At 40.5% G+C, this 16,721-nt stretch overlaps 1 protein-coding gene across 11 annotated transcripts in view; it reads left to right on the top strand.

Moving 5' to 3' along the window:
* The window catches only part of DNM3 (dynamin 3), a 358,762-nt gene that overhangs the window by 263,681 nt on the left and 78,360 nt on the right, over nt 1–16,721 (top strand). For 10 of the 11 annotated variants that reach the window (XM_036442129.2, XM_036442127.2, XM_036442130.2 and 7 more), the window contains one exon: nt 11,143–11,254. The exons of the other annotated variant lie outside the window; for it this stretch is intronic. In XM_036442129.2, coding sequence (XP_036298022.1) covers nt 11,143–11,254 — 112 coding nt within the window. The remainder of the gene's footprint in view (nt 1–11,142; nt 11,255–16,721) is intronic. 11 annotated transcript variants of the gene reach the window in all.

Here is a 16,721-nt window from a genome sequence, read left to right as displayed (position 1 = left end):
TGTAGAAACCTACAGCTCTCGAGATTCTCAAGAATGAAATTGCCAGAAGCATGACTGGTTGGTGAAAGTTTTGCTACAGAATAAGGATAAGGATATCTGGAATGGATATCCTTCATCTACAACACACAGTTAAATGTCACTCTGGCTTTATCAGCAATCATCCATTGTTAGACCTCGGGATGCTAGGCTTAACTCTCCTTGGAGGTAGTCTCAGGTGCTTTACTGCAGATAAGTTCATTCTTCTTTAGTCTCTGTATCCCCAGTAGAAGCCAACACGTGTCTCTCATTTGGAGGGAAAAGGAAAGGACAACTAGTCCTCCAGCTCAGGCACTCAGACAGCTTCTCAGGCTCCAAGCTTTACCTTTGGGTCAGACCTGTTATGCCCACACAGCTCCAGCAGCAAGGCGTCAGCACACACCCATAAACTATGAGCTTCTTCCTCCCTAGGCATCATCCACCTTAGATCGTTGCAGTGACTGAGGGAGGCCTGATTCTAGAGGCTTATTTGCATTTCCAAAGATTCTTTCTGATCTCTCTGTGCCACACTGACAGTTTCATCTCACTGTTTTCCTTTGTGGCAATGGCCTAAAACTCAGGGAGTTTCAGATTGCTGCTAGCAGTGCTTTGCCTGCTAGTTTCATCTTGAGAACATTGTCCCCTGGACTTTAACCCTATCCATCATCTCCTCAATCACTTTGGAGGCTCTCTCCACTCCCCAAGGATGATCCATCACTTTAGTTGGATCCCAGAACTGGGCACAGCGATTGTCAGGACTTGACCAATGAAGAGTACAGGCAACCATGTCTCATATTCTTTGTGACTGATTCTCCATCATCACTTTCTGAAGCAGTCTGGTTTATTTCTTTCTAGTCTTATAGAAAACCAAGTTTATCTTGATAGAATCGAGATTTAGGGATCATTTCTAAGTTTCACAAGGAAAGAAGTAAAGTTCCCCCAGGAAAGGGCTGTGTTGTCTCCTTCCTCAGTTTAAAAAAAGATTTGGGATCGGCTTTGTGTTTTCCTTGTGGTTAAAAAATGTGGAATTGCTTGTTTTGCAATAGGTTTTGTTCTGTGTTGCATGCAATTTTCTCCTTTATATCTTTTTTCCCCCCTTAAAATTAAATCCAGTAGAATGTAGAAAGAAAGAGAAGTGAAATAATCCCCACAGCTGCTGAGTTTTCCTGGAAGGCAGAGACATCTCAATTTTAAAGTTAGTCTTAGGACATGAAATCATTGTTCTTTGAAACAGTTGTCTGGTCCAAAATGCCTTTGTAGTACCCATTTTAAACAGCAAATTTTGAAAAACCGCTAGGAGCTCTATAAAGATTTCCTTTATCTGGGTTATGCATTATTTTCAGTCTTTGAGTAATTGTTAAAATGACAAAACTGACTGGAATAAAACAGATGTCTGGTTTTTCTGTTTTTGTTTTTTTGTTAAGGAGGAAGAAGGAAATGTTTTGGTATTGGTACTTACTTGGTATCTGGAGAGTAAAATCTAAATAGATGATTGTTGGTATCAGCATTCTGTTTATCATCGATTTTTGTGCATTGGGCCAGGATATCATGTGTTTCTCAGTGCTTAGCACCATACCTGTCACACCGTTTCTCAACAAATGTTTTATTAAGCAACCAAGTCAATGTCTTGGTAACCATTATACGGAATGACATGTCAAGTAACCACACACACATAATTCATCCATCCTTCTGTTTTCTTCTGTGAAGACACTGGCATGGAAGTTTTCCTTGATAGAAACTCTTGAGCTAAGGATGTGTATCAAAGTCTCTACTATCTTCATTGGTCCATTACGGGGCTCTTGCCCATGATTTTATTGTAAAGCAGCTCTGGCATTGTGTATACTTTTACTACCTCTTGGAGTTAAAAATTCCATAAGTTAAAGGTAGTTGTAGTCCAACTCACAGGCTAGATAAGGGAGCACAGAGGAGAGAAAAACTTGTGCCATTAATGCTGCCCGAGGAATGTCTGAGTCAAGGCCAAAGAATGAGTAGGCATGTACCAGGTGGTAAAGAAGGTGGTGGACAATGGCAAGAGTGCCAGGCGAGGTCTGAAGGATGAGAGGGTGTGCCATGGGACCTCTGGCCATAGCACTGTTGCCACTACCACCATCACCATTATCAGTGTCATCATCACCAACTTCAGCATAAATACCACTCTTTCACATAAGAAACAGGTTGTCATTGAAGTGTTTGATTTTTTAAAATATGGTTTATTGTCTTTGACTATTCAATTATATCCATTTATGCTGAAAAATGTCAGTGTACCTAAAATGGCCTCCTCAGACAAGTCACTGAATAGCCAAGCTTCCTGCATACCGGATTTTTTTTTTTTCTTTTTCTTCCCCCCCCTCCCCCCCGCAGAGACTGATGTGTGTGAACAGATCTGGGGCTTTAAACAGTTTTATGCTTCTGGTTATATGCTGCCCTCCCCAATCCTGGTCTCACTGAGCAGAGCCTAAATGGAGGTGGTGCTGGTGACCTGGAGGGGCAAGAGTCAGTGCCTGTCATATGCAGCCCTTTTCACAGAGCAGCCCAGATGTCAACAGGACACCTTGTTGTAGCCTCAGACAGAGCAGTGGCAGGAAGGCTATTTCTCCATGTGATCACAACTCATACAGAACCTTCCAAACTGAGTTCTAGGAACTGACTTTGATATAACTTGATAGGGTTGGAAGAATGATAATAATGGTGACAGGTAATGATTTAAAATAATTTGATAGGCTCATTTTGTGGGGAGCTGTTATGGAAAACCATTGCTATCATGACATGCCAGTCCCTCTTATCCCTAGAATTTTTCTCTGACCTGTTCTCCTCTATACTGATAAACTTATACAGATACCTACACCATCACCCAGGCCCTAAGAATTCCCATCAATCTCTTTCCAGGTATTTAGGGGCCAGAAGAAACCCAATTTCTCCATATTTTGTCACAAACATGTTTTTGGCTTGATCCCTACTGTGCCTTCTGGGATTAGGTATTACTTCTGTGTTGATAATTCCTCATAAATCTAGTTCTTTAGAAATTTAAAAAAATGAATGTTTAAAGAATTTACATATAACTAGGGGCCTGCTGAATGAAATTCGTGCACAGGTAGGATCCCTAGGCCTAGCCGGCAATCAGGCCGATCGCCCAGGGCCTTCCTTCATTCCACGCCACCCCCTGATGGTCAGCACACGTCACAGCAAGTGATTGAGCTCCTGGTCGAACTCCTGAGAGGATGCTTTGCATATTAGCCTTTTATATAGAGAGATTATTATTAGTCAGTCATTAACACAAAAGAAAGATCCCACCTGAGGTGATTCTTAAGAACTAACTGCTGAAGGGAAAGAGGCTGGGCTGCTACAGATAGCCAGCACCCTTCCTAGAACACAATAGGGCTTGGCATGGAGGCCCTGCCACCCTGAGTCTACTCCCTGGATTTCAGAAATGCTGATCTGAAGCAGATCTTTACCACAACCTCTTCTGACCTAATAAAGAAGACAGACTGAGAATAGCTGTGGTTCTCTCCCTGCTTGCCTCCCCAATTGCCCTTTTTTGTTTTTTTTTATTCCTGTATAAAGGCTTTCATTGCTTTGGGCTAAATGAAGCTCAGATTGCAACAACAGCTTTTTCAAGTGATATTGTAATATTGACTAATTTGCCTGCTATTGGTTATGCCCAAGTAGACGCATGACCTGTGGCTGTTTGGCTTGTCCTCCTATGGGAAAACACTTAATGAAGCTAATAAGCTGTATTAAAAGAAAATAAACAAGTTTCCATGGCTCCCAGCCTCACAGCCGCATATACTGTGGTTATTATTTATGATGCTGAGACACCAGTCCCACAGCTCCAGCTGCCCACTGGGCATTTCCACTCAGAAGGCCTCGGACACTTCCTGTCTAACCCATCTGCAGCCCAAACCATTAGCCTCTCTTCAAAGCCAGCCCTCACTGTTGGAGTTTTAGGGGGTCCATAAATCACACCCTTTCCTTCCCCCCCTCCAGTTAAAATTAGTTGTTGCTGTTTTTAGAAGCACAGGAGACAAACAGATAAAGTGTAAAACAAATGGGCTTAGATCTGCAGCCAAATATCTCCCAGATACTCAGCCCCCTGCAGTCACAGCCACAGCCGAGCATCCACAGGCCTCCACCACAGGGGAGCTCACCAGGGCATCTTGGAATGGAAGAGAAACATATGTGTCCTCCAGGCACGAGCTTGCTCAATTTCTCCTTTATACCACACCAATCGAATCAGTCAGTTCTCCTTGTCTTTCTTTCTTTTCTTCTTTTTGGCAAATGAGGGCAGTGAGAATGCACATTCCACCATTTAATCACTAGTCTTGGTACTTTAACATTTAACTTATTACTTTACTATTTCTTAATATATATATTTTTTATTGTTCATAGTGTTACAGATCTCTCCCATTCCCCCCTTACCCCCTTCCTTCCAGATCCTACTCCTATCCCTCAAGTCTTCACCACCCTATTGCCTGTATCCGTGGGCTATGTATATCTATAATAATAAAAGTGTAATATGCTTATTAGGCTGGACAGCCAAATGACCTTCTGGATATCATACCGGTGATCCTTCCGGATGAAGCCTCAGCAGTGGGGGCCGAAGAAGGCAGGCGAATGGTTAGGGGCGATCAGGCTGACAGGCGAGTGGTTAGGGGTGATCAGGCAGGCAGGCAGAGGGGTTAAAGTTGATGGGGCAGGCAGGCAGGTGAGCGGTTAGGAACCAGTGGTCCCAGATTGTGAGAGGGATATCCAACTGCTGGCAGTCAGACATCCCCTGAGGGGTCCCAGAATGCACGAGGGTGCAGGCTGAGCTGAGGAACTCCCCCTACCCCTTGCTCTAATTCCGTGCACCGGGCCTCTAGTAAGTATATAAGTTTTTTGGTTTATCTCTTCTCACACCCCCATCCCCACATGGAGGTATGTCAGTTTATTCCATACCTCAGATTGGGGCAACATGAGAACATTATGTTAAGTGACATGAGCCAATCTGAGGAAGACAAATGTCATAGGATCTCACTTATTTGTGGAATCTCCTTGTCTTTTGGGGAGGAAATAGTGAAGTTTGGGAGAAAGTGACTAGGAGCCCTAGACCTTTCAGGAAGCCAGGAGATCAAGTTCCCACTAGCGATTCACTTCAGACTTGCCTGTTTTTATTGAGATTGCCTTCTTAATTTTTTTGGCATCAGATTGAGCATTTGGGTGTGAGCAAGAATGTTTCTACATGAAATATTCTATATTGAAAGAATCTCCACCACTTCCATTGTAACCTGTTTTCTCACGGATCTTTTTCATCATAAATAAGACCCCACAGTTGTAACCAAATTAATGTTTTCAGCTCTTCCACGGTGACTGGGATGAATGCTGACCTGTGCCTGGCTCAGTGGCCATTGGCAGCCAGAGAAAGTCAGGCCTGGTGGTGACTCAGCTGACACTGCAGCTGCACTTACAGTAAATGTGTTTTGCAATACTCTAGTATTTTTAAATAGTGGTGTGTGTTTTTTTCTAAAAATCAAAATGTTTTACTTAAAATTTTTACTCTCTTTGGGTGGGCTCCTCACTATTTCTCTTCAAGAAAAGGAAATATCAAAGATTGAATATCAAATCAAGCCAGGTAAAAGAATCTCATCCCTTTGGCAATGAATTATCAGTACAGGAAAAGTCTGGTTTTACAGGATTTGTAGTGCAAAGGACCTAAAGGCAGTGAGAATAATGCATAATAATAATTGTTGTTATTTGTGCATTTTACTTGAATATTTACCTGAGGCTGGGCGTGGAATTAGGCAACGCTCTTCACACATCTAACTTTATGTATTATCACAGTGAGCCTGAGGTGGATACTGTTATTGTCCCCATTTTATAGATGAGGAAACAAACTCAGAGAGGTTGCCTTACTCGGTGTCACCTAAGATAATAAATGGCACAACTTGAATTTCAACAGGTGTTCATGGTCTTTACCATAGTCTATTACATTCTACTTACATTAGTAAAAGTTGACTAGAACGCAGGTAAGAATTCCACCAAACTTCTGTCTTGCATTTGGATAATATTGTAGCTAGAGGTTTGTGATCAGTTTTGCTGGCATCTCATTTTTAGAAAATCCTCTTAAAATAGAACAAATTTCTGGGATGGCAAGAAGAATGCTGTGTTATCTAGATACCTCTTCATATTAGAAACACCTGGGGGGAAAAATGGCAGGAGGATTGACTTAGGGACTTGAGGACTTGGGAAGCACATAGTATCTGGTCTCCCATAGGTAAGAAAATTAAACTTCACATTTTTAACATCCAAAGACATTTTTATGACACATGACTGAAAGTTATAGGTACAGTCAAAACAAGGGCTGATCGTGTGGTCATATTCTCTTCCAGAAAGCACTTAGAAACCCTTTATGCATGGGATGAAGTTTTTCCTGCTCCTTTTTAATGTTGAGGTGACTTTTATTATTTCAAACTGTAAAACACATAGTTCAACTTGATTTCATAGTGAAATCATTCAGAAGCTCCTATCTGCATGATTGCAGCAGAAATAGACTAAACAAAAAAAAAAAAAAATGCAGTCAGTACAAATTGCTGTGGGTTATCTATACAGCAACAGCATGTGGTGAGAACCTGGAAGCTGCATCCACAGAATTTATGAGACTTCCAGTAAATCAGCTCAGTTCAGTGTTTCAGACCTGTATCCAGCTCTGTTTGGCTGTCTAGACACAGCCTGAGATGAAGCTTCAAAAAATGGGTATAAATGAAGCAGCCAAAGCCACCAGAAGTCTTTGACCTTCTTCTAATGTTTCAACCAGATAATTATTTTCCCTCTCAAGAATTTGGCTATCCTTGGAAGGGGAAAAAAAAAAATCAAGATTTTTCCATGTGAAGAGCCCCTGAAAGAAAATACGCTGCAGAAAGGTCAGTGAGAATGGGCCAAAGCTGGATTCTTCAGATCTGCTTAGAGAATGTGGAAAGTCTGTACCCTTTCTGCTGTGTGTGCTGTCCAGCTGGCCGAGGGCTCTGTGGCCATTGGCCAGCTTTGCCTACCTTTACATCTTAAAGGAGCTTGTGCTGTGCAGTGGAACTGCCTTGAATGGAAACCTAAATGGTAGCTAAAAGCTCTGGTACAGAGGTAATTAGATAGTTAAAAACTGATGGATTTTGATTTTGTCAAGATAATATGTTGTAAGATAATCCATTACCCTTTCTGCTCTGTAGCAGAGATAGGATCTTTCAGACTTTCCAAAAATAAAACTTTCATACTTAGAAAGTACACTTTCTTTAATGTGCCCCACTTTTCATTAAAATGACACATTCTGTTTGTTGTCGTTCATCTCCTTAAGCTTTTTTTATCTTACGTTTTTTATAGAAAGTTAAGGATTCAATCAGAAATGGAAAAATAAAAAAGTGGTTTTAAAAATAAACATAGTCCAAGTTAATTTCATAGTTCTTTTGTTCGTTCACTCATTGACTCACTCATTCAACAAATGTTTGTTTTAAGGAAGCCACAGCCTGTGGTAGGCCCAGGTTGAACCATTTGTTCGCTATGTGGTCCTGGGAAAGTCATCTAATCCCCCTAAATCTGTTTCTTCAACTGTCAGACAGCTCTCCTACCAACTTTGCAGGACTGCTATGAAGATTAAATGAGAATGATTTTTTTTAAGATGGTGAAAAATTAGAAGGTCTTCTATTCCTCCTCTCCCTCTATTGTCATATCCAAGAAATCATACGGAGAGGGAGAGTCTCCAAAGCCCTAGAAATGTCAGTCAGCTTTTTAGTTCACTGTGGAGCTAACTAGGTTGCAATTCTATAAGTGACCAGTGCGTGCTTTACCTTGATTAAGGAAAATTGGATAAACAGGAAGACAACAAAAAGAAACTTCTATAGTTCCTTACTGAATCAGCGTGAGAAATGTGGCTATGGCACCCACCAAAAACCCAGATAGCCAGCCTTATTTGGGACCAATTCAAAGCATAAACTTACTTTCCCAAGTAAGAATTTACAAATGGGAAAGTCCAGGTGGAAAATGTCTGATAATAAATATTTATTCAAGTTAAGCAGAGAGTTCCAGCTAAGTAATTGCTTAAGTGGAACAACAGTGAGTGCAAAAGTATCAAAAGAAAAAGATAAAAAGAGACCCTTGAAGAGATGTGAAAACAATAATTCAGAAATAATCTTCTAGGTTAGTATTTCTAGATAGTTTAGCAATTATCATGAGATAAAGTAAAGGAAAATAAAAGCTCCTCAATTCTTCAATAAGTCAAGTTATTGTTTTGTTTCTGAATTTCATATATACAAAAATGAATTAAAGGATTATTTAGAAAACTTAAAAATAACCATTTACAGTAGAACTGAAACTGCTAAAAAACATAGAAGCCAAAAAGGCAATTTACTTCTCACCCTCCACAAAGGAAACAGTAAAGTTTTCAAAATGTCAAAACGAAATCCCAGTATATGGCTATGGCAAAAAATAAACATGATTAAAACATCCCAGAATCTTTTGGGGGATAGAATGATGGGCATATAAATGGTAGTCTTTGCCCTCATGTTTTTTATGGGCTAGTCGGGAAGACAGACATTATCAAAATTAATAAGTAAATGAGAAAGAAAAAGAAACTCACATTACATCAAAATCACCAGCTGTGATCAGTGCTACAAAGGAAAGTGAAATATGAAATAGAAACATTTATGGAAGAGGAGCTGACCTGCAGAAGTGTCAGAGAAGTAGTGTCTGAGGATGTGATGACGCAGCCGAAATTCCCAGGAAAGAGTTGGAGTTAACTGTGCAACCAGGGGAGGCAAGAGAGCTGTAGGGAGAGAGCAGTGTATTCAGAGACTTTGGGAGCAAGCATGGCCCGTGGGAGAAGGTAAAAGGAGGCCAGTGTGGCCGCAGCAGAGAGGAGAGCAGAGTGTGAGAAGGAGCTGAAGAGGAAGACCAGACCGCACAGGGCTCTGCAGACAGCATAGGAAGTGTGGCCTTTTCCCAAACCCAGGTAGCTGTTAGAGTGTTTTTACAGAGGGATAAAAATATCTACTCACATATTCAGGACATGATGAGGATTCGGTGAGAACAGATTTCATGCTTGGAGACCATTGAGGAGGTGATAATAAGATGGTTGTCAGTATACCGGCAATAAAAACGTAGGTGGTAAAATGGAAGAGAAGTATGAAAGAGTAGAAGGTGGCTAAGATACTCCCCAAAATCTCTGATTACACTGCTGCTGTGTGAAGTGGGAAAACCAATGGGCAATTTGATCATACATGTCAATGGGTCTTGGAGATACTCAAGTTGAGAAGTCTATAGGCAGCGTGAATCTGGTGCAGGTCTGCCCAGGAGATACAAGTATATGAACCATCTGGGTTCAGATGTAAGTTGAGACTCGCAGGCATGAATGAAAAAGAAGAAGAGAAAAAGATTGTTAATCTTGTACACTGCTAGTATCTGTCTAAATTGGGTTTTGTTTTCTGGAAAGGTGAATGGAATGCATATTAGTATCTTAAAAATAATTTAGATCCTCTAACTCTGTTTCTAGGAATATATTCTCAGAAAATAATAAATGGGATGAAGGCTTATGGATAAAAATATTCATTTAAGCATTATTTATTATTGCAAAAAAAGAAAATTACTTGTCTAATATTAGGAGGAGATTAAGTAAATTACCATCCTAGTTAATAAAGAGTTAATCTGCAAGTTGACCATCACTCCAACACACAAGATTGCCATCCCATGTGGTCAAAGATGGCCTCCCCCATGTGGACAAAAAATGGCCTACAGAGGAGGGCAGTTGTGGGCCATCAGGTCAGCAGGGGAGGGCAGTTTGGGGGGGACTAGGCCAGCAGGGGAGGGCAGTTTAGGGGGGACCAGGCCTGAAGGGAAGCAATTAGGGGTGACCAGGCTGGCAGGGGAGTGTAGTTGGGGGCAATCTGGCAAGCAGGGGAACAGTTAGATGTCGATCAGGCTAGAAGGGGAGTGGTTGGGAGCCAGCAGTCCCAGATTGTGAGAGGGATGTCCAACTGGGATCGAGTCTAAACTGACAGTTGGACATCTGCTGAGTGGTCCCAGATTGGAGAGGGTGCAGGCTTACATTTATATTAATTAATATTGTAATTATAATTGGATGTTTATAAAGATGTCATGGAATAAGTATAATAGATGACTGTGATATAATAGTAAGTGATAAAGAACACCAAATTGATAGAAATGGAGATAAAAACTCAACTGTGTGAAAAATGCAGAGAATAAGAATATAAGAAATAAGTTTAGCCGAAACCGGTTTGGCTCAATGGATAGAGCGTCGGCTTGGGGACTGAAAGGTCCCGGGTTCGATTCCGGTCAAGGGCATGTACCTTGGTTGCGGGCATATCCCCAGTGGGGGGTGTGCAAGAGGCAGCTGATCGATGACTTTCTCTCATCGATGTTTCTAACTCTCTCTCTCCCTCTCTGTACAAAATCAATAAAATATATTTTTTTAAAAAGAAAAAAAGAAATAAGTTTATCTATAAACAATGAAAACAGGATGATTGTCCCAATTTTTACTTTCATATAGTTTCCATATTTTTTAATGGGCATGCATTATATCTTTTGTATTATTTTATTATTAGGAAAAGAAATATAAAATTACAATATTGCCCCAGTTACGAATATGATGTGCACATGATAGACACTGGTTAACATTCTCTCCTTTTCACAATAGTGATCATTTTTGTGTTGTTAAATCTAGCATAGTATTTTTGGTATGGAAGATTACTGCTGTGCATTGTAAAGTTCTCTGAGTCACTTAGACTTGTAAAATAGTTTTATAAAATTGATCTGATTACCAGGCAACAGCAAATGCTTCCCCCCTCAGAGTACCTCTCCTCCGGGGAAACCCACTTCATCCCATTGGAAGCATTCAGATTTTCGTAACTTCTTGCTCAGCAATACAGATGACTGAATCCTCAATGGCAAGCTTTTTAAAAAAATTATAGAATACATACATGTAGGAACTCACTATTTTAAATAAAACGCATTGGTGTGTGTGTTTTTTCCTTCCAGGGACTGAGAGACTCAACCATTTGGTCGGACATTTGTATCACTGTCTGCAGTAACAGAAAAAAATCATCCTGAGTTTGGTTCAGAACTAAAAGCATGGTCTTTTTTTAACTCCAGGAATGTATACAAAGACTATCGCTTCCTTGAGCTGGCCTGTGATTCGCAGGAGGACGTGGACAGCTGGAAGGCCTCTCTGCTAAGGGCTGGCGTCTATCCCGACAAATCTTTAGTAAGTGGGAGAAGTCTCTTATTTTTAACTTATTAACCATTTTTAAGAAAACAGAATTCTACCTGCTATATTTTAGAGAAACTAGTTTGCCTTTGACCTAATTTGGCACAGTTTTAAGCAATACTTTGCTTATATTTTTCTCCCCTAGATTTCTATTTTAAGAAGTTTATCAGTATATTTAGACTGAAAGAAAATGCCCCACTCTACCATAAAACATAATGTGTGTGTGTGTGTGTGTGTGTGTGTGTGTGTGTGTGTGTATCCTCAAACCAGGAGATAGTTTCTTTGTTGTAATTTAAATTTTCATTTTCCTTTATATGATACTCCACAGTTGTTATGGTATTAATACAAGCAGTTTATAGCATTCTTTATATAATCATAGCATATATATATATATATATATATATATATATATATATATATATCATTAATCATGACGCACTTTCATATTCTTAAAAATGTACTTATTTTTATAAAAAGCTACCTTCTTTTATTATGTCTGTAGTACCTGTTCCAAAAGTATATCTGTTCAAACTCTGGTTAATGTCACTGTGAGTGTGAAGGAATAAAAAATATATAGCTATTCCCACTTATCTTTATTAATATACTTCAAGTGTCTCGAAGACACTTTTCTCATTCGAGTTAATAAACAGACCTTCTATTTGTGTTCTTTGGAAAATGTAATATTATACAGACAGGTCTGGATTTCAGCTTTGCAGAAGTCCAACCCAACACACGTCCACACACTGTTAAACAGACGCTGCACAGGAGCGGCCCTCACAGATTCCCCGCTGTTCCCCACACGGCCTTGTACTATCCCGTGCCTCCCCAGAACTGAGTGCTGAGGCTTAGCCTTGGGGACTGAGTCCGGCTTGGCCACAGTGGTGCTTGCTGGGCTCTACATCAGTTTGTGGGACTGGTCACACACAGGTGGGGCTATTTCCAGGCCCCGAATAGGACAGAGTGAGTCTGAAAAATGGATGCAGTGTGGGACCATTGAAGGCACTCCAGGAACATTCAGACCTGATCACGTCCCTCAAGTCACATTGGAATGTAATGAAGTTCTAGGATCAAGGATCGAGGATTTGTGCCAAAATGTTCTCCTCGCTGCTGTTACCTTAGCTCACACATACACCTCTTAACGCCATACCAACTCCCTTTCTCTGGTTAGCACCTAAAATGATGAACCCACACAATATGTCCTGATCTCTCCAAATGGGGTGACAGCAGACCCTTTCCTGATGATGCCAGGCAGAGAGATAGAGATATATGATTTTCATAGTCATCCAGCTTTTACCAGTTGTGTATACACATACTTGCCTAGATAACTACCACTCTAAAGACCACATGTGAGAAAGCATTGAAAAAAATTATTATTAATTCTAATCATTATTTATTACTCTTCCCTACCTATTGATGGTAGTGGGTTTAATTTCACAAGCATTCTATATTAAAAATTTATAAACATTCTATATTAATTTTGTAATCATTCATTTCATAAAAGCCTATTGAGTTCATGCTTTTTTCCAGGCACCCAGTCTAGGCACCAGGACACAGAGCTGAGCAGTGAGGTCCCACCCCCAAGGAACAGACTGTAATCAAGGCAGTGAATAACCGTATAACTGTAGTGTGATGTAAGAGAGTGATAAGCTCTATAAAAATGCGGTAGATTAAAGGGCTAGCTGGAGCTATGAGGGCAGGTGAGCTTTATCTTAGGAAAGATTATCGGGGGAGCCCCTTGAGAGTGTGGACATTTGAGTAGGCTCATGGAGGAAGGGAGGGAGGAAATGATGGGGAAGTCTAGAAGAGTAATCGTGCAGAAGACTGGTTTGGGCAAAGCCAGCGCAGCATCTTAGAAGAGCAACAAAAATGTTGGTGTGTCTGGAACACATAGAGGAAGGCCAGGAGCGGTTGAGTTTCCAAGAGGAAGGTGGTCAGGGGCAAGTTGTGGTGAGCCTTTGAGACTTAGTCTGAGTGAGATGGGACATCAGTAGAGGGTCCCAAGCCAGATATGATTTGCATTTTTCAATATCATTATGACTGGGTCTGAGAAGAAGCAGTGGTGGGTTCGAGCACAAGCTTTAGTGTCTGGCTACCTATTGACATTCCAGACACTCTCGTACAAGCTATGAGATGCTGGGCAGGTTACCTTTTTATGATTCCAGACTCCCGTTCCTAATGTGGAGATAACGCCAAGTCCCCATGGCTTGGTTGACAGGATTGAATGAGATAATGCAGGAAAAGCACTGAATAGAATGGTCACAAATAAGCACTCTATTTTTATTTATAATGATGATGATCATTTTATCACATATTACTTCCTTTATCAAGTAGATGAAAGAGCTAAAACACTGTGGATGTTATAATATAGCCCAGTGAGACTTTATGTTATTTCTATCTCCCAGATATGCTCAGTTATATAAAATCTGTGTGTGTGTGTGTGTGTGTGTGTGTGTGTGTGTGTGTGTGTGTGTTTCTTCCTTACATGTACCGGTAACTGTAATGTTAGTGAAAATGTTTTCTTAAGTCATAATTTTGTTAATTCAGTTTATTTTATTTTTTCAGCTTATTTTAAATGCACTATGCATGTTTGCTTTTTAAATAAATCACATAATGCTTCTCTTGTGAGGAATACACTGTCTTGGAAAAGCACAGTTACCTTCCCTTCAGTGAACTGTTTTTATAAATCTGAATTTTCATGTACCCATATTTCTACACAAAGAAGCAGCTCAGTGAAATATTAGCTTTCTTTTTTCACAGAATGCTCAATTTTAAGTAAATGTAGAGAATGAGCCAATCCTACACAATCTGTTTTGGTTCTTTTCACATGATTTTTATTTGTTTAGAAGCACACATTCTGCATAGTGGTTTGGGAGATTGGGACAAAGGGGGTTTTTACTATAAGCCAAAGACAAGGCAGGAAATTAAACTTGGCAGCTGGCCAGGGACGTTGCTTTTCTCAGTTTTCATCATAAACACTATTTGCATTCTTTATGCACCAGGTTACATTACATGATTGCTTGACTTTCAGCTGGTTAAATGGCTGCTTACTACTGAGAACAATCAGAGTAGAACCCTTGTCTAACCATCCCATTTTTTTTGACAAATAGACTTGGGGGAAGGGATACTTTCAGATGCGGTTATTTCTAATTTAGAAAGATTTGATGAAGACATTAGATTAAGCTAGTAAGAGATGCCTCTGTCTAAGTGGGTCATTTTGTTTTTGTATCATTAACCCATCAAGTCAACAGCTAGTCAGTCAGCTGCTACCCTAATAATAAAACTTTTATGTGTCATACATGGACATGAGTCTAGACTCAAAAAGCTCTGCTTTCTACAATTCTATTTTAACTGGAAAAAAAATCTACACTGATTATTTTTTTTATTTGTATAAGGTTTGGCTTCATTTAGATAAATAGCTATCACCCAAATTGGAATAAAATAATGTTTCAGACCAGTTTGATTTTCAACTAAGGTTGCACACTGTATTACATCATGCTTTTCCCCAGCATATTTTTCTATCACATCCACATGATGGAATGTTTTTATGTCATTAATATCATAATATTCTGCTACACTGTTTCTTCTGTCTCCTAGGTCATTTCTCTTGGAGTTTTCTAATTTTTTTTTTCTTTGTTTCCTGCCCTTCTACCCTCTTTTCCCATTTCCTACTCCCCTTCCTTCCTCCCCTTCATCCATCACTGTTGTGTTGGACTCTAGAGATTCACAGATTTTTTTTAAAGTTGTCATTCTTACTCTATGGGAGTTCCAAGTCTAGTGGAAGAGATAGAGGCAAAGAAATAATTACCCTACAATGTGATGAACTACAGTGGATATCTGAATATACTTCCACAACCCAACTGTTCCTCCCCCATGTGCACTTTTTAATTAGCTCCAGTCCCTTGATCTTTCTGGATCCAAAGCAAAACGTAGGCTCCTTGTGTGAGCAGTGTCATTGTGATCCTAAGGTGGAAATGAGGAGTCCAGGCTCCAGTTTCCCACGGTGCCACTGATCTACCCCCACAACCCACACACAACCTCTCTGAGTCATAACGTAGCATTCTTTCTGAGCAGCCGCAATATTATAAAAATATATTTAAACCTGGCCTTAGCTAATCTGGCTTAGTGGATAGAGCATCGGCCTGTAGACTGAAGGGTCCCTGGTTTAATTCTGGACAAGGGCACATGCCTACTTTTTGGGCTCAATTCCCAGTAGGGGGTGTGCAGGAAGCCGGATCTGGGGGTGGGGCTTTCGGCCAACCCTCCCATGGCACCTCCCCCTGGATGGCCCTGCCCCTGATCACCCTCCCATCCCAATAAGGTACTGGGCCCGCTGGACAACCTCATGCAGCGCCTCCCCCTGCTTGGCTCCACCCAAGATCAGTCCCCCCAACTCCAATCAGGGGCAGGGCTGGCCAGATAACTGCCTGCAGCCTCTCTTCCAGGCTGCTGGCCCCCAATCTCCCAACCTCCATCCCATTGGGGGGCAGGGCCCTCCAGCCAATCTAACACCATCTCCTCCTCCCAACAGCCCAGCCCCGATTCACCCTGATTGGGGCCAGGCCCTCTGGACCCCACCCATGCATGAATTTGTGCACTGGGCCTCTAATTGTGTGTGTGTGTGTGTGTGTGTGTGTGTGTGTATGTGTGTGTATGTGTTTAAAGTTGAATTTGGGTTTAGCAGAATTTTCTATTTTCTTTGGCCATTACACTGAAATTAAGATCACTATAAAATATTATATCAAAAAATGTTTAGGATTTTATACATTTTCAAATTAGCTTTTTTAAAAATAATTAGACTGAGATAAAATGTATGTGTGTATATCAATAGTTACAGGCTACAATTAAAGCATTTTTACAAGACTATTTACAGACCCATGTACATAAACTTTTCCTGTAAGTTTGAATACAATCAAATGTGAATTTGATTAAATATCTAAAGAACATGATATATCAAATGCCTGATGTTTCTGGCACAGTTTTGTCAGCCCAGAGCATGACTTAAATTAGACATGAACAGTAGGAATTCTGAATTCTTCAAAGCATTTTGTGTGAGTGAAGAGAGGTAGACGTTAAGTCAAATCCACTCACATTTTTATCTCTACCCTTCCAATTATTAGCTATGTGCCTAAGGCAACTTATTTAACTATCCAATTGTTTATTCTTTTTAAAACTCAAAGTAATAATAACTTCCTCAAGTGATTTGATCAGATTAAGTGAAGGCAGTTACGGATCACATTGAGCTCAGTGCCTGGAACTGGGTGGATGTGTTCATTGCCATGTACATTATTGTTGAAAATCAATACTGTGCTCATGAAGCTGTATCTTCCTTTTTAGTAGCTCCCTTTTATTGGAAACTACCGTTGGGATTGGGCATTGGAGGAAGAATTTCCCCAACTGTTGGCTGAGGAAGTCAACTTGCTTAGGTGGGTCCTGGGGTTTTGCTGCCCCATGGACAACCCAGCTC

This window comes from Pipistrellus kuhlii, unplaced genomic scaffold (assembly GCF_014108245.1).
Source record: "Pipistrellus kuhlii isolate mPipKuh1 unplaced genomic scaffold, mPipKuh1.p scaffold_m20_p_18, whole genome shotgun sequence".
In the NCBI taxonomy this organism is placed as follows: domain Eukaryota; kingdom Metazoa; phylum Chordata; class Mammalia; order Chiroptera; family Vespertilionidae; genus Pipistrellus; species Pipistrellus kuhlii.
The sequence above is the reverse complement of the archived record's forward strand: the minus strand, read 5'-3'. Positions and strand labels throughout refer to the sequence as shown.